The 17,830-nt window shown below is 46.2% G+C and overlaps 5 protein-coding genes across 5 annotated transcripts; 2 read left to right on the top strand and 3 right to left on the bottom strand.

Moving 5' to 3' along the window:
• Positions 1 to 3,391: 3,391 nt before the first annotated feature.
• On the bottom strand, positions 3,392 to 4,878 carry N7474_010448 (tellurite-resistance/dicarboxylate transporter family protein; the record flags this gene model as incomplete). Its single annotated transcript, XM_057201858.1, has 4 exons — positions 3,392 to 3,746; positions 3,797 to 4,194; positions 4,316 to 4,591; positions 4,639 to 4,878. The coding sequence occupies 4 exons, from the start codon at positions 4,876 to 4,878 to the stop codon at positions 3,392 to 3,394; spliced, it is 1,269 nt and encodes a 422-aa protein (XP_057048129.1).
• A 623-nt stretch (positions 4,879 to 5,501) lies between these two features.
• N7474_010447 (glutathione S-transferase family protein) lies at positions 5,502 to 6,488 on the bottom strand (the record flags this gene model as incomplete). Its single annotated transcript, XM_057201857.1, has 3 exons — positions 5,502 to 6,241; positions 6,305 to 6,413; positions 6,465 to 6,488. The coding sequence occupies 3 exons, from the start codon at positions 6,486 to 6,488 to the stop codon at positions 5,502 to 5,504; spliced, it is 873 nt and encodes a 290-aa protein (XP_057048128.1).
• Positions 6,489 to 7,181: 693 nt separating this feature from the next.
• N7474_010446 (uncharacterized protein) lies at positions 7,182 to 8,748 on the top strand (the record flags this gene model as incomplete). The annotated part of the gene is made up of 3 exons (XM_057201856.1): positions 7,182 to 7,348; positions 7,430 to 8,265; positions 8,315 to 8,748. 3 exons carry the CDS (start codon positions 7,182 to 7,184, stop codon positions 8,746 to 8,748), a joined length of 1,437 nt encoding a protein of 478 aa, XP_057048127.1.
• A 3,392-nt stretch (positions 8,749 to 12,140) lies between these two features.
• Positions 12,141 to 12,875, top strand: N7474_010445 (acetoacetate decarboxylase family protein; the record flags this gene model as incomplete). The annotated part of the gene is made up of 1 exon (XM_057201855.1): positions 12,141 to 12,875. One exon carries the CDS (start codon positions 12,141 to 12,143, stop codon positions 12,873 to 12,875), a length of 735 nt encoding a protein of 244 aa, XP_057048126.1.
• A 248-nt stretch (positions 12,876 to 13,123) lies between these two features.
• N7474_010444 (uncharacterized protein) lies at positions 13,124 to 17,491 on the bottom strand (the record flags this gene model as incomplete). Its single annotated transcript, XM_057201854.1, has 9 exons — positions 13,124 to 13,435; positions 13,495 to 14,717; positions 14,770 to 15,127; positions 15,181 to 15,611; positions 15,662 to 15,781; positions 15,841 to 16,389; positions 16,443 to 17,207; positions 17,261 to 17,371; positions 17,446 to 17,491. The coding sequence occupies 9 exons, from the start codon at positions 17,489 to 17,491 to the stop codon at positions 13,124 to 13,126; spliced, it is 3,915 nt and encodes a 1,304-aa protein (XP_057048125.1).
• Between the last annotated feature and the right edge of the window lie 339 nt (positions 17,492 to 17,830).

Raw genomic sequence — 17,830 nt, 5'->3', positions numbered from 1 at the left:
TCTGTCGCCTGCTGAGAGAGCAAATCGGAAAGAGTAGTCATAACGCTGTAAAGTTGAGCGGCCTCATTCGTGTTGAAAACAGGATTTGAAGGAATTCCCTTAACGTGAACTGTGGTGCGCCGTAGTAGATGTGCAGCTTGTACATTTCGTGCGAGAGGCCCCACTCGTACACTCTCGGGCGTCATCAGCGGCAGAGAGTCAGGCATGTAAGACGTCTTGGAAATTGTCATTTCTGTACACGTATATCCGCTCCACTATCAACACTCACACTCGTATTCCACAAATCATCCTCCACAGGTAAACAGTCATCTAATGACGGATCATCCGTGGCAAAATTGAAATACTCGGTCAGACTGGGAACGTAACTATGAGAAGTATTAGGCGAAGTCAAGACGTTCTTGGAGACTTTGGAACAACTTAACGAATCCAATATATAAATCGTCCACCAGACCCGTCTCTCTTCTTCCAATTTGAACCAACTTCCTATGACGTCGCACCCGGGCTTGATCTTTTTATTGCAACCAATAGCAATCGCACACCGTGCGACAGAGCTTACAGAAAGAAAGAAGGCCGGCTGAATCATGTGGCCAATTTCGTAAAGACAAATAAGTAAACGTCCCTGGATGTTTTGCAGTGTGATGTTGCCCTGTATCTCCATCGCTGGGACTATGGTCTTTGCCATGGCGTAAAGTGGAGATGCCTCGGGAGAAGTTCCAGCTTTGAAACGCTCAGTGGTGATTAGTTGCATGCATAAAAGTAAGAATGATGAGTCGATATTTGGGCGCAAATGATTGACATGGAGTTGCCCCATGAAACTGGGCCTGTGAATAAATTGAATCCAAGAATGAATGGTTCGAAAATACCGCCGCGCAGTTTCTAGCTGTGCCTCGTTATTCCCGATGAACCGGTGGACTTGATCTGCTAGAAAAGAATCTAGGGAGTCACGATTCAGAGAAATGCTGTCCAGGAGAGAGTGGTGTAAATAAAGCATTGAACTTGAATCATGGGGAGGGGCTGATGGCGGAATTCCAGAATGCGACGAATGCACCCCCTCCAGAGAAGGTCGAGCTGGAAAGGTGTCCTGATAGTCGTAAGAGCAAAATCGACCTACTCTACTCTCGAATTGTATTAGTGGTTTCCATTTGTCGTACAAACTTCTATATTCAATACCTGGCGCAGTTTGAACATGTCGGCACTTGCTTGTCACACTTTCTCTTGCGCTCGCGACAGGAGGTGCAAGCAGACATTCCTGACATTGGAAAAGTTGAAATTGAGCGAGAAGTACTAGGCGATTTGACGAAAAGAACTTAATCGTGATGTCTAAGCGGAATGTATTTGAAAGGAGTGACCGACGCCACTCAAATAATGAGCTGATGGTAACCTCGGATGAAGTCATTGACTTTGGAAAACAACTCTTTCTTGGCAAAAACGTATTTTTGTATTATATCGACAACCACGGGCCTTACAGCTCTAAGAATTTGTTCATATTTTAAGTGACGATGAGCGCTATCGTCTAGTACCAGTTTTATTGACAAAAATGGCTGCAATCGTTGCCATGGGTGCAAACGCGCATAAACCGCCTCCCGATAGGGGGTTTAGGGTGAGAAAATCAAAACAGTCGACGGTACCCCTCGCCCTCACTAGCATAGAGGAAATGGTCTAGGCAGCGTCGGTAGTGCTCTAGTACATCCAAATGACGCGTAAGATCTGAATTGATGACTATATTACTAGCTTCATTAAATAGGTTCGCTCGGACGCACTAAGAGCCTAGTAGGGCGACGCGATCGCGATAGCGAATTTGATTTGCATATTAATATATTTAAAAAGACCACTGGCTTTGTTTTGTCTCCGCAGATTATGCTAGGCTTCTTGGTTACGACCTTTATATTGATTACGAATCAGATTCTACACGAGGCACCACTTGGCTTAAGTTTGACATGGTCGAACGTGTTATCAATGCCGGACAGCACGACTGGATCTGGTACATGGACTTTGACATCCTTATCACAAACACCAGTATGGGTTTGACGAATTTCATCCATGAGAATCTGGCAAATGCGACAATGCCAGACACGATTGATTTCCTTGTGACGGACGATTGGTAAGCAATTCAAAAAACCGTGCAAAGTATAGCCTGCAAAGTCTGCTTTCTGATTACTGTTTAGCTGGACTCAATGACGGTTCATTTAGTGTGCGGTGATCATCACGCTTTATACAATTCCCCAACGTAGTCCGTGCTATCCACGATAGAGAAAAGAAACAGAGTGGAAAATCATTAGGGGACCAAGACTCCATGGCCGCATTTCTCAATAGCAACAACGCACTTACCAAGCATGCAATGCGTATTCCTCAGTGGACAATTAATGCCTTTCCTGAAGAAATTGGCTGCTATGATACGCACAAAAAGAAATGGGAAAAGGGCATATTTATAGTCCATTTTGCAGGCGCCAGGGCTCATGTAGCTGGGGAAGATCCAACTGGTCATCTGATGAGGAAATATGAAACTGAAATGCTTTGAGGGCATCTACAACAGAGAAATCCGTAAATCAACACGGAGACTAATATAGAGAAAGAAAATCCTTTTCATGAGCGTTTGACTACCCTCTCGAGCAGTTTTACCCCCGGGGAATCCAAGTAAGCCTTTTAAGTCTTGGAATTATGTGGAGCCGGGGATTTGGTTGGGAAGATGACGAACATAGACCCAACTAGGAGAATTACCGCGCGACAGGCGCTTGAAAATCACTGGTTCAGCAAAGCTTTTTAGTGAATTTGGGTTTATTTTTCTTGTGGATGTTGTGCAAGGCGAACGCAGGCAGTATCAAATCTATAACTTTAATGCAGCCCACTCTTGGAATCCTCAGACCAAGAGTATGAACGATAGTCGCTACTTTGCTGCCCACATATTTCGAAGGGGGTTGTCGGCATGTAGCACACGCAAGACGCAAGATCTAAGCATAGTCGTCCGGCCTGAGTCAACGTTGCCACCAAGATCGTGGTCTATGATCTGCATGACGGAGTGCACAAACAGTTCATCAATCTCTGAGTACTTCTCGACAAGGGTTTCTCTTCCGTATGCGGTAGTGTGAGAGGAGGCACGAGACACTCCGTGGTGGAGTAATTCCAGCTGCCATGGGAGGTGCGATAGAATCTTTGAATGGTTGGTTTATATCATACAGGCTTACGAGGTGAATCAATTTGTCATAGAGCTCAAGGATTTGAGTGGGCTCACTTGGCAAAACTGAATTGAGAATTTAGGACACGCACTGTATATGTACGTAGTCTTCACTCCATACATTCTTTTCGTTATCCCGCTGTTTCAATTCTAAGCAAGATAGGTGGAATACCAGTGATGCCAAATCAAAATACTGGATTGACCTTTCTTCCTTTCTGCCTAATGCACGGAGGTAATTCCTCCCTCCCGGGTCAAGATCTCATGCTCGCTTATGGTAAATCCACCTTTGTCTCTGTCTTCGCCTTTCTGGGGCCACAATATGTGGTGCAAGGCGATAGCTCGGATCATCATTCCAGAAACAAAGAAATACATCAGAACTAATGGAAAAATCATCACACATCCCACAATGTTGATAGCTTTGCAAGAAAATGCTCTCCCAATAGCAAATGTTGCAGTGATCAAAGCAGTGTTAGGAAAAACGAAGGAAAACCAATTCATGGAAAAGTGCAATCGCCTGGGGCCGATAACGGACCAGTGGGAAAAGCTTGCAGCCAGGAAGAAGAATATCGATAACCTAAAACTTGTTAGTTTCCTAAGATAGGAAAAGAAATTATTTCAGCATACCCCCATAGCCACAATGCAGAAAAATAGACTATAACGGTAAAAATTGCGGCGGTCACTGGCCCATTATCCAAAAAGTCTTTTGGAAAAGACCTTCGGGCCCCAAAGGCCAAATTGATCATACCTGCGACCGTAAATCCGCTAGGCCCTACTGAGACAAACATCCCAGGACGAACATTCTCTTTGGGTAATTTGTGCGACATGAGCCGGTAAATAAATGCAGAATATACCATCAACGAGACAAGAAATCCAACCCCCTGAATGGTCAACCCAACTAAAATTGTGGGCAAGGACTTTGAGGGTTCTATCTTGCCACAGAGGACACCGGCCAAAGGCCCTATTATTAGCATAGGGTATGCAGGGAAGATCCATATCGGCGTCATTTCGGCGATCGTAAGTGCCTGAGTTGACCAGCTAAGGAAAAATCAGCAGCTAACTTAAAACTCTGTTTGTTCACTCGTACAGAAGAACGTATATGCTTGTTGAAAATAGAACGGCAAACACTGCAAGGGTCCAAAATACTATGCTGATTGTCTCAGCAAGCCATGGACCAGTATGGTCGATACCATACTGAGAAATGTTAATCACGATCGTCTCTAGTGAGACGATAGATGCTGGGATAAAGAGAGACTCTGTAGGGTGCAGAAAAGAGGCCTTGAATGTGTAAGGATAGTAATAGAATCGGGTTAAAAGCAATCCCCAAACAAAGAGATATAGAGCTAGATCAAGGAGGAAGTTCACTACCCCTATCGTTTCTAGACCATAAAATCGATATGGAACTGAGAGGTCATTAGAAAGCTTTCATGATACACATTGTCAGGGGGTTGTTCACCTGAATAGAACACATTCGCCAAGCCTCCAGTAGCCATTGTCAATGTAAAGTAAGCCCAGGTAACATGACGAATCCTCCTTTTCCAACTAAGCTTGGAGGAATTTTCGTTATCATAGAGATGCTCTGGATCTGCACCCATTACTCTGTCTTCATGTTGCGATGTAGCTGCGCGGGACGTTCTCGGAAGCGCTACCTCCGCGGCCAAAGAAGACACAGTTCGAGTGAGGTATTCAGTATCTCTGCCAGTCTTCATTTTAGTTTTGAAACTTGGCTTTGACTAACCAAAGCACTTACTTACCTTTCTCGGTTGTATACATACAACAAGCTCGGCAAGTTCATGGTCGTAAAATCTTCAGTTTGTCTCGTGTCTTGGGCGTGCTACACAGAAGCTTAAGTTGGTCTTCGTGACGGGCGGGTCACTTATTTCTAAGTCCTAGAATAGCCAGATTCCAACCGCACTGGTAGCCGATGACAAGCCACTGAGTATGGCTGCCTAGAGTGAGCATATCCGGGCTTGAGTCGACCACCCAGTGGCACTAAAGTAAATTACTCACTTTAAGTGCAAGCAAACTAGTATGTGGCGGTCATTCATTCCGACTATGAGATCATCAGTCATAATGCATCACCTAAGTTTGACAAATAATTGAACCTTTGACTGTATACCGCAAATTCATCAATTCAGCGGATAATGCTGCTATACAGAATTTTCTGTTTTTTTCCTGACCAATACGTCACGTCATTACGGCTCATAACGCTACTTGCATGATACTACATCGGTAATTCTTCAGAACATTTGCGAATGTAGCCGAATTACTTAAGGGAAGAATTATCATTGCTTTTGGTTAAGTGACTGATGTTCAAAAACCACCTCACAGCCTAGTGTAGGCTGGGGTAGTTTTTTTTGAACGTATCAGTCGTGGAAATGTTTTTCCACCATGTCTTCGTCTTTTCTCCAAACTCAAAATTTGGAACAGATTTCTGGATGAGCTTTTCCAGAGGATCAAAATCATATAATGCACTCCCACCAGCACCCCACAAAGCATGAGCCAACCAGGGCACAATGTGCAAATCGGCTGCGGTGATATTATCACCGACAGCGTAAGGGAGAACGAGCATTGAGTCAAGATCATTAAGCCCAGCCGCGAAATCCTTATAGCCTTGATGTGAATCGCGGAAAAATTGCTCATGTTCAGGGCCAATATCAGTATCGTTGTAAAGTTGGTATAGCTTTCCATTTTCGTGCGTGCGAGAAGTATAAAGCGGTATCTCTGGGTGAGCAACACAGTACTTGAGGAGTCTTCTTTGCCTATTAGCAATGAAATCCTTCCAAGGACCGTTTCGCTTCGCTTTTAATTCCTGCGCATCACGTGCCTGGAGGAGGATGAGGTTTGTAGAAAGTTTGGGCTGATGAACATGTGCAATCAACTCCTCGGTTTTAGAGTGCTGTTTGGTATCCTTGGGGTATAAAGAAGGTCCTTCCGGACGAAGCGAGTCCAGATATTTCAGAATTTCCGTGCTTTCAATCAATGGCTTTTGCAGAGATGTTGATGTCAACGACGGAATTGTCCCGTTCGGATTAATTTTGACGTATTCAGGGGCGAAATTCTCTCCGTCCACTACAGCCACCACGTTAATTCCCTTCCACAATTATTCCTAATTACAAAGAGGAATATACGTACCAAGGTCAATTTGGCTGGTGGCGTACTCGCCAGAATTATACCCCTTTTGATCTAGTGCCAGGTGCGGAACATACGCCCACTGGGAAGCTGTGGAGGTATAAAGCGTGAACTGCGCTGTCAGCCAATGCGACTGGAAGAGTATTGTGGAGTTTATATTTACCTTAGCAGTTTCGGGGTTTGCCATAATGTTGACTTGTCATAGGAAGCAGCAAAATTAGTTGACTGATATTAGACACTCTGAAAGCGAGGGGAAAAAAGGTAGGTCTCTGGGAGAATTCAGTTGCTTTTTTAAGTACTTGTCTGGATTTACGAATCCAGCGACAATTTTAATAACGGCACCGTTCTAGACATGGCAGATATTAGCTTTCCCGAGTAGTTACCAATCGCCTTTCGAATTAGCTAATAACACTGGGATGCATGAGGTAAGTTAATGGACCAATCGACCTTAGTCAGTACCAACGATGTAACTTACGTAATAGGATACAAATCCTGACTAATTCACGGAACCAGCGTTCTTCAGCTGATAGACTTTGGAAGTGAGGTTATGGATGAGGTCGGATATACCGTAATACACCATGTTATTGACTAATAAATTTGTCGTACGCATGGGTACAAAATATGTCCAACTCTCTCGGCCCTCGCACTGTCATTATCAAATATTCGTGTTCTTCCAGCGTTTTCTTCGAAGATATATTACAGTACTTATTTCACCTCTTCCACTTCTTCAAATCGACAGCCTCGAACCTTGTCTCGTTCTTGTAAGGTGCTATTTCGACCGTCAAAGCTTTTCACATCGTCTTTTAATTCAACGGACCGATAAAAAATAAGGTCTGTTTTTCTTCGTCTTGGCCCAGATAATTTAACGCGACGTGACCACATGGGTTCCCCCTGGATATTTTCCATGGATACGAAGAAGTACGATTACATCGTGCTTGGTGGTGGCAGCGGTGGCAGCGGAAGCGCTCGACGCGCTGCAGGTTTGTTTGGCGCAAAGACTCTAATCATAGAGAGCGGGCGCTCTGGGGGCACTTGTGTGAATGTGGGGTGAGTATATCCTCTACAATGATCTCTTGTGCCTAATTATTGTTTTGCATTAAAAAGTAAACATACTAATGAATACTTCAGATGCGTTCCTAAAAAGATGACATGGAATTTTGCGCTTATCAACGAAATGATGGACGCCGGAAGACATTATGGATACGACATTCCCGAAAATGTCTCTATTGACTATAACCACTTCAAAAGAAGTCGAGATGCAGTTGTCAAGCGGCTAAATGGTACCTACGAAAACAACTGGACGAAAGAAAATATCGACCTTGTGCAAGGTCGGGCCACCTTTATTACTTCGCAGACAGTTGAAGTCACTCTCCAAAACAATCACCACAAAGTACAGTGCACAGCACCACATATCTTTATTGCCACAGGAGGAAGACCAAATATTCCAGAGATACCTGGTGCTCAGTACGGCACCACTAGTGATGGATTTTTTGAACTAGAGGAACTTTCCCCAAAAATCGCAGTAGTAGGAGCGGGCTACATTGCTGTTGAGTTAGCAGGAGTCATGGCAGCCGTTAATGTCGAGACACACATGTTCATCCGTGGTGACACTTTCTTGAGGAATTTTGATCCCATGATCCAGGCCACAATGACAAGCCGCTATGAAGCTGCCGGTGTTGTCATCCATCGGGGACATCAAGGGTTCAGAGAAGTGCAATTACTCCAGGACGGAAAAGGCCGAAATAAGTTGTTGAAGCTGATTGGCCACGATGGCTCTGAAATGATTGTCAATGAGTTACTGTGGGCTGTCGGCCGTAGCCCGGAGATCGAAGACCTGCAACTCGGGAGAGCCGGAGTGGAGCTTAACAAAACTGGTCACATTAAGGTGGATGAATATCAGAACACTTCAGCAGCAGGGGTTTATGCTCTTGGAGACGTGACCGGACAAGCTGATCTGACCCCAGGTATACATCTATGGCGAGATTAAAGAAACATGGCTAATCGATCTTGCAGTTGCCATTTCGGCAGGTCGCCAACTAAGTAGCCGCATTTTTGGTTCTCCGGAATTTGCATCTGCCAAATTGTCTTACGAAAACATCCCAACCGTCGTTTTTGCACACCCTGAAGTTGGGTCGATCGGATTAACGGAGCCTCTGGCTCGCCAACGTTACGGAAAGGAGCAGATCAAAGTTTACCATACGAAGTTCACGGCCATGTTTTACGATGTTATGGCACAGGATGACAAGAAAAAAAATCCGACAGAAATTAAGCTTATATGTGCTGGCCCTGAAGAAAGTGTTGTCGGTATGCATATCCTAGGACTTGGGGTTGCTGAGATGCTCCAAGGGTTCGGTGTGGCCGTCAAAATGGGGGCTACCAAAAAAGATTTTGACAACTGTGTAGCCATTCATCCCACTAGTGCGGAAGAATTGGTGACTCTACGTTAGTTCCATTCAACCAGAGAATAGGGACCTGTTTATGCAAAGCAGCGATCTTAAATGATCTCCATGCAGCAGCGGAACTGATTAGAACACGGATTACACATTGAAGATGAATAATTGGTGGAGAACAGGACACAAAATTTGCAGGCTGTATCTCCATGAGAGGTGGAAACAAGTTGCCAACGATGCTGAGAGTAACTGTGAGCCTTTTTATAGTTTGTATTATGCAAGCACTCTCACGATAGTACCACTCACTCCGTATTCTGGAAATCTTATAGTCTTCCGAAGGTAATTTGATTCTTCACAAGCATTGTTTAACTGACCTTATAACAACTCCAGCTCTTCTCCTCAAGTATTTTGAAGCCACCTTGACGTGAAGAGTTATTAATAGCCCACAAAGGAAACGTCGAGCCAACTGAAAACTCATCTTATCAGCTTCCGGCCCAGGATGCAATTCATTTTTGCGATAGACTCCACCTTCTCCCACTCCAACCTTTTTTTTTTTTTTTTTTTTTTTTTATATCGTAGACAAAGTGACATACACCGAGTGATGCTTCTGTAGGTAATAAAAATAATCAATACAAATGCCTTCCTTGATTCGTTCAATGGCAGCCCGAACCACGTATTTGGGGGATTTTGCGTTAAACCTGGCTAAGGTGGTCTGCAAGACTTTTGGCCATTTCAGCCCCAGAAAAAGTAAGGCATTGTTACTTGCTGTATCCCCTTCTGGGACGTCCCTGAGAACTTCCACTGTAGCATATACCCTCGATACTATCGAATCGTGCACACTAGGCGGAGCGCCTCGGGAGGAAACCTTACACTCACTGAGACCTGGCGATTGCACACCTTTTTCCTAATTGGGAAAGTACTGTCTGAATTCCTAGGTTTCTTGCCTTCCACCCTGTCCTTCCAGTATGCAACTTTGTATTTAACATCATATATATTGGATGTCACTCAAAACACTCATTTTTACTGCCTACTGCGATCGCCCCTCTTTTCAATTCGTTGCGTAACTCTCACAGGTCGTGGAGGTGGTCTTTTTTCTCCTATCTCGACCTGTCTGCCGCGTCAGACCGCCGTCGAGCAGTTCCCTCTTCAATAGCTATATCAACCAGTCTTTCCAACCTTTGCCTCCCGGAAATCAAAAATTTCACCGAAAGAGCTACGATTTTTCAAATAGAACAGATTGAACGCTGCGTAAGACATAAACACGCGAAAACCACCAGAAATCTCCAACTTTTAAACTGTATTCTAGATTATTTTTAGCCTTTCCTCTCATCTTCTTGGCGCTTTCAGGTGACTGGTGAAAAAATACAGTATTGTGACAATAAATCACCAATCATAGCCACATTCGGCGGAAACATAATAGAATAATATAATTGGATGAGCTTTTTCTTTGGGTTGGAAAATTGCAGTTTGTAAAAGAATCTGGTTTCAAGCATGTTTTCAGTTCATGACGTGTTTGTAGAAATATGTCGATCACGTAATAGAAACCTGTTAACCAATACATCGGCAGCTGAAATCGCGGATAAAACTGTACTTTGCTGTCCGACACATGAGAATGCCCTTGTCATTTTTTTTTCTCAAGGCCTCAGGATACTGAAAGATACCGAAATATCCTACAGAGATAATTGTCGCCATATCGTATATGCTGTAGTTAGTATCATCAACTGCAATCTGATCCAAAAACCATCCTTTGACAGCGAGACAGGACCGCTCAGCCAGATCCACTAGTCGTCATCACTACAGTCACCTGGTAATAACGCCTTGATTCCTCCACTATCAGGCAAGAATTACAGCAATATGATTTTCTTCCTATCGACAACAGTCACAATCGTCATAGGGTTGTCAGCTATGTATTTTTACTTCTTCCAGCGAAGACTTTCGGCACGTATCCAGCATAAGTTCTATTGTGGATGTCTCTCGAATTCATCTCTGAAGCCAGCGTATATCGAGTCGATTCCCGAGTCCATTTTCTCGAGTCAATATTTTGTCCTCTACGACCAATCTTCCAAATCAGTACCACGGTACTCGCTCCCTTTTGGCGAAACGACGGATCTTCTCAAGAAACTGGTGCGCCGCAATATGACAGCCTTAACATATCTTCCTCAGGCTTTACCTTTCAGGTTTGCAAGCAGGACTACGAAAGACCTAAAAACATTCAGATCGTCGTACATTGCCTCTCTGGACTTTAACGAAGGCGATACGGTCTGCGGGGCGTATCGAGTAAAGATACGCAGCAGAAATAAGGTCGAGTTCGAAGTGTGCATGAGAAACATGGAGTATCTGGATGGTCGAATGGTGATCGGTTGCTGGGAGCGCGGAAACGAAATGGTCTTTGGTAGCGAAGCAGTCATGTGGAGACGATGTGATGCGTCCAGGGCCATACCGTTTGAGAAGCCACTGTTGCGATGGATGCATGAATTAGCTGCTTGGTGGTTAGTGGACTCAGGCGTGGAATATTTGACAGAAATTGACAACTAATATCTAGTACATTTGGCCTATAGCGGTGTCTCCTGTTTAGCTTTTAGCTGAGAATCCTTGAATGGAAAAGGTCATACCCGACTTCCATCTCTCGCTAATTAATTTAAAAATTACACAAACTATGTACTTTATTTTGCTTGACACCCAGAGCAGATTTCCTTGGAGGTAGTCCCATAACGTAAGCTGTGAGAAAATCATTCATTCCTTATGTACATGGATATAGTGTCCGTATCGAGATTTAGAAACTCCTAGATACATCCTCCATGATGACAGAGATTGATCCTTTCCCCAGGGGCGACCCGAGTAAGATATGAGCTTTTTATTCTCACCTTATCTTAATATTTTGAATAAAAGCACTTTTTTAATTAACGGTGTTCTTCCTTCACATTCCGCCTGTTGATAATTATGCGTCCATGGAGACACGTGACCAATCTAGTTGCGAGTCTGATCAGTGGGCGCCAGGGCGCGTCAGGATGGGCCCGCGTCTTGGGGTGGTGGGGAAGGGGCCAATCCGGGGCGAGAAACGCCACTGGAGTCCAGCGGTCCACGTACTAAGGTATACATTATCGTCGGTGTGATGAGCCGCAGAGGAGTCTGCTGATCCGCTTTATGGTGAGCCATTGGGGGCACCGGATATCGCTGCCAAATCAGAGTTTAATTGATTGTCTAGATCACTTACAACATGAGTCCATCTGACCGGATTCATCTACTGTTTGTCTTGTATCTACATTTCCATGGTTGTGCAATGTGGCCTAACCTTCGGTGGCAGCAATTGGTTCGAGCGCATGACATCATTCTATACCTTGAAATGTATTTATTCTTACCACCATCCTGAACAACGACTATTGCTTGTAGCCTGTCGTAGCAAATTCTTGCTATTCTATAGTGTCCAACTACCCTCTTAGTACTCCAAAATGCCATTCGGCTCGCTCTCAGTATCCAACGCGGCCATTCCACAGTATGCTCCTCCGTATCCAGTGGATGGCAGCGACTATGCAAGTGACGTTCTTACCGTTACCTATCAAACAACGGTGCAGTGTGTGCGCCATCTTGTGCCGGACATGCTAGAGCTCGAGGACGAGCCACAGGTATCAGTAATGGTTTTGCATCACAAAATGTCCTCGTTTGGTCCATACAACGAGTATGTTCACTCGGTCAAAGTCAAATACAACGGCGACACCTTTGACTACTTCCTGTCCCTCATCCTGGACAATGACTCACCAATATTATGCGGCCGCGAGCAATTCGGCTTCCCCAAGAAGTTAGGGAACGTGGAGTTGGCGTTGAAAACTGGATCGACGGTCGTTCACGGCTACGTGGAGCGACCTGCGGGCCAAAAGGTTGTTGAGGTTGGTTTCCAGCCTGAACAGAAAGTGAAGGGCACGATTGAGAGCGCAATTCAGGGGTTAAATCTGCGTGTCATTCCTTCGGTGGTTTCGGGTCAGAGTCCGTGCGTCAAGGAACTGGTGCCAGTCGACATCAGTATGGAGGCAAGTGAGGTTTGGCAAGGCTCTGGTTCTGTCTGCTTCCCAGAGCCATCAAAGTTCGATCCGATGCACGAGGTCAAAGTCCTTCGATACGGAATGGCGACTCTGCTGCGGAATGCATCCCTTGCGATCCGTTTGCCGACAAAAGTTTTCCAGCTATAATCATACTGCGTGTAGTTCATACTGAAATGGATGCTTGCGAACCATTGGGATTTGAAGCAGTATGATTCAATCTCACTGAAGAGGAGCAAAAGAAAATCCTTTTGACGTTTCCCTAAGTGATATTCCGGAGCATTCCAGAATAACAGCCTTTATTATTTGAGTCACGCGATCTTCAATGCCTATATACCTCAGCAAAGCGTTATATGCCTCAAACTTCCATCCATGGAACTAGCAAAAGATAGAGACGATTAGTTTGATGCTTGCTGGGCAGCAGCATGAGCGATCACACTGCCGCATGCCCTCGGATACTGGGCCGAATTATTCTGACTCCCTCCATTGGCATGTCCGTTGATATGTCCATTCGCCTTAGCAAGGCCCCATCCACCACCTCCAGGCGTATGGATCACACACCGGTCCCCAGTCTGCATGCGGACCATATTCTTCGATCCCATATTGACCCAACGCACTTCATCCGTTCCATGCTCATTTTGGACCTTCCTCACCCAATAGTTCGCACCCCGCTCGCCATCACTTCCCCCTCCATTCCGTATGGAGGCACACTTCGACGCTCTGTGATAACACTGAAGCTCAGCGGAGCTCGGCATTGAATATCACGTACCACACCATCCCCGCCGTGATGATACCCGTTCCCACCAGTCCCTTCACGGATGGCAAACTCGCGCAAAATAACAGGATACCGCTTCTCAAGGCTCTCAACGTCTGTAATGCGCGTGTTGGTCATGTGTGTATGCACACCCGACGCGCCATGTTGCGTCGCCGTGGCACCTGAGCCGCCGCAAACCGTCTCGCCGAACGCGTACGCATAACCTTTGAGCTTTCGGCCAGCACTGTCGGTGCCACCTTCGCCGAAGAAGCCGATGCAGTTCATGCACCCGTGTGAGGCGGCAGCTGCACGGAAGGCTCTGAGGATCACGTCGACTAGGCGCTGTGATGTTTGCGTGTTACCGGCGCAGACGGCGGGTCCCGATGACGGATTGAGGAAGCTTCCTTTTGGGATGGTTACTTCAATTGGTGATAAGCAGCCTTGGTTGAGTGGAATATCGGTGCCGATTAGGAGACGAAGCGTGTAGATGATAGCTGAGTGGGTGATTGCTGGTGGAGCGTTGATGTTGCTTAGCATTTCAACGCCCGTGCCGGTAAAATCGAAGGTTGCGGAGCCGTCTTTGGATATGTCGACCGCGAGTTTGATCAACGTTCCGTTGTCCATTTGGTCGACGGCCGATAGATGGGGGCCGAGTCTGGCGAGAGTATCAAGCAGATAGGAACGCACAGCCAGCTCCGCATTGGACTGGATGGCCTTCATGTACATCTGGACCACGGGGAGAGTGTATTCCTCAATGAGAGCCTGAACTAACACCATCCCCTTGTGGTTCGCAGCAACCTGTGCTTTCAGATCGGAGATATTGTCTTGGATATGTCGACTACCGGTACAGTCTGGGTGCTCGTCAGGGGCTAAGAGGATATCGGTGATACCCTTCTCATCAAAAGTACCCCCGTGTATTAGTTTAAAGGACCTGATAGCAGCTCCCTCCTGCCATAGCTCAGTTGAGTTGGGCGGCATGGATGTACCACCCAGTCCGCCAATATCTGTATGATGGCCTCTGGAGGCAACATAGAAAGCCACAGTCGAGCCGGTCTTTTCAAATATCGGAGTAATAACAGTAATGTCTGGAAGGTGTGTACCTCCAGATTCCGGGTGATTGGCTACCAGAACGTCCCCGGGAGATAGATTGCCTTTGTGCAATTCATGCTGGTACTTCACTGCGTAGCTCATTGATCCCAAATGAACAGGCACATGGGGAGCATTTGCAACAAGATCACCTGCAAATCATGTGAGCTTGATTATAAAACAGCAATGGCCATTGAAACATACCTTCAGGTCCAAACAGAGCACAAGAGAAATCAAGTCGCTCTTTAATATTGAGAGAAACTGCTGTCTTCTGGAGAGCACGACCCATCTGCTCCGCGATACTCATAAAACGGTGCCCGAAGACAGAGAGCTGAATATAATCAACAGCAGCTGGCTGCTCAATAGGTGCAGTGGTAGCAGGGAGAACATCAATGACAATGTGCGAGCGGAGGACCTTGGCTACCGCACCCGGTGTCACAACAAGCGTTTGAGTCTGGTCGATGATCACAGCGGGCCCGTCAATTGACAGGCCGGGCGGCAAATTTCCAAGCACCAGCACGGGAGTTTGCTTGTACCCTACTTGTTGAAAGTACACAGGGACCTGCAACAATGAGTATCAGGAAAATTGATAGGTACTTCAAGGGAGAAACCTACCACATGCTCCACAAGCTCCGACGAGGCAGATTTGAAGACAGAACTGCGCAGTTGCTCTCCAAGCTCTTCTCCCTCCCAGTCTTTTTTCTTGCTTGCACCTATGCCCCGGACCCGCACATCGTCGACATAGATCGCCCTTTCGTCGGAGAACACGAAAGAGAATTCTCGGAAATGAATCTTCTGGAACTCACCCTTGAAGTCACTGTCGGCCGGCTGGAGAACCATAATTGAGGTTTCTGTACCTTGGTACCTCATGTTTAGATACCTCTCGTAAGTGATATCCGTTTCTCGGATGCCTTGGCTGGTCAACTGTTTTCGGACGACGGATTCGAGATTGGAAAGTCTCCTTTCCAGGGAACCGCGGGAGGATTCGTTATATTTATCCACCACAGGCTCCTGTGCCTCTTGAACGATATCCGCCAGAGCCATTCCTTAGATATATCAGTACATATTATGAAGCAAATGAAGGTGAATGTCTTACCGTATGCGGACAAGATACTCGAGAACTTGTGAATGATGATCGTAGATATTTTGAGCGTTCTAGCAATATCGCAAGCATGCTGACCTCCTGCACCTCCAAAGACAGCAAGATTATGATTCGCTAGGTCATGTTAGAAAGAAGATTCGAAAATACTCAAAAATGATTTGACTAGCACATACCAAGATCATATCCTTTCCCCTCAGTCAGCGCCCGGATGGGTCGGCACATGGCTTCGTTCGCAACATCCAGGAAACCACAGGCAACTTCTTCAGGAGTGAGTGATCGTCCAGTGTCCCGATTGATCTCATCGGTCAGTGCGATGAACTTCTTCTTCACTACCTCCAAATCAAGTGGCTGGTTTTCATCCTCGCCAAAGATCTTGGGGAAGAATTGGGGAATGAGTCTCCCGAGGAATAAATTTGCGTCAGTTACCGTCAAAGGGCCTCCTTTACGATAACAGGCAGGGCCTGGGTGTGAGGAAGCACTTTCCGGGCCTACTACAAGTAGACCATTTCTCCAGAACAAAATTGAGCCTCCTCCAGCGGCAACAGTATTGATATCAAGCTGCGGGCTCTGAATGGTCACACCGGCTGTGTTGCTCTCGAAGACATATTCGAAGTTGCCACCGTAGCGAGAAACATCAGTCGAGGTTCCTCCCATGTCGAAACCAACAACCGGGGTCTTCGTGTAACCGTCATAAGATGTGCGAGCATAGCCCACGACACCGCCTGAAAATTCTTAGTCTAACGTTTTATCATCGCTGCCATATGTTGATTTTTACCTGCGGGTCCGCTAAGGATACCTCTGAGGCCACTGAAACGGCTGTGACTTACGAGTCCACCGTCTGACTGCATAAAGTCACAACGCACACCATCCAAATTTCCATCTTGAAATCCTTTCGAGAATCCGTTGAGATACTTTTTGATCTCAGGGGTGAGATACGCATCCGCTGACGAAGAGCTTCCCCGTGGTACCATCTTAATCATCTTGGCTGCCACCGAAGAAGAGGACGACACATGTGCGAAGCCTTCATCCAGAGCCAATTCCTCGATTCGTCTTTCATGGTTTGGGAAGACATAGGAATGCGCCAAACACACTGCAACGGTGTCATAGCCTTGGGCCCGTAACTCCCGCAGCACTCGCCCCACAGCAGCTTCATCGAGCGGTTTCAGGATGCGAATCATATCACCGCTCGCGGCCCTCACGAGCACCTCCGGTATCTCCTTATCCGACTTGAATAGGCCGTCAAGGTCCTCATCAAACCCTTCTATTGTCACTCTCTCATCAATCTCCCGGACGTCGGTGTATAAAACATCGGGTTTAACGATGTCAAGATCAAAGAGACGCGGTCGGGATTGGTATCCGATTTTGAGCAGGTCTCGGAAGCCCTTTGTAACGAGGAACGCATGTTTGGTCCCCTTCCTCTCAAGCAAGGCATTTGTAGCCACTGTTGTTCCCATTCGGATGGATTCAAGACGGTCTTTCGGAAGAGGGACTCCACGAGGTATTTCCTGGCCCCTGTAGAGCGAGAGGACGCGACGAATACCTTCACAAATTCTTGTCAGCCACTTTTTTAAGACGTATTTGCGATTTTCTTACCCTCTGTTGGAGCATCGGCGTAGTTGGCAGGATCAACGGACAGTAGCTTTAGAACAACGTCGGGTTTTCCTGGCAGACTCGCCCACACATCTGTAAAGGTGCCTCCACGGTCTAATAGAAAATAAAAATAGAATTAGTGTATGTCTATTGTATAATTTCATCGCGTAAGTGTCCAAGAATCGTACCAATGGCAATCCTCACACCCCCGACAGTCGACTTCGTAACGGTCATCTTGGAGAATCGGGAAGAATTTGTTTTCATTTGTTTCTTGCATTCCGGCAGGTTTCGAAGCAGTTTTATAATTGCAGGTAAAATGAGTCTCCAAGTGACCTTGTCTGAGTAAGGTCGACACGGAGCACCAATCTGGACGCTTGGAAGGTTTGGTCGGCTCCCTTGGCTCCGAACTACAACACATGCGCAGGGAAGGTCGACACGGCCCCTAGCTGGGCGATTCACCAATCGCCGCGGATACCGGTATATATGTGTGGGTCTCCCCGCGAAAACTCCCTATCAAAGGATCAAACCTTGCGGGGAAATTCTCTCCCCTCGAGATGTTTGGGACAGGGGACT

Source organism: Penicillium riverlandense, assembly GCF_028828495.1.
Source record: "Penicillium riverlandense strain IBT 135883 chromosome Unknown utg000009l_segment0_segment0, whole genome shotgun sequence".
NCBI classification, from domain to species: domain Eukaryota; kingdom Fungi; phylum Ascomycota; class Eurotiomycetes; order Eurotiales; family Aspergillaceae; genus Penicillium; species Penicillium riverlandense.
Note: the sequence above shows the minus strand (reverse complement) of the source record. Positions and strands in the feature narration are given on the sequence as shown.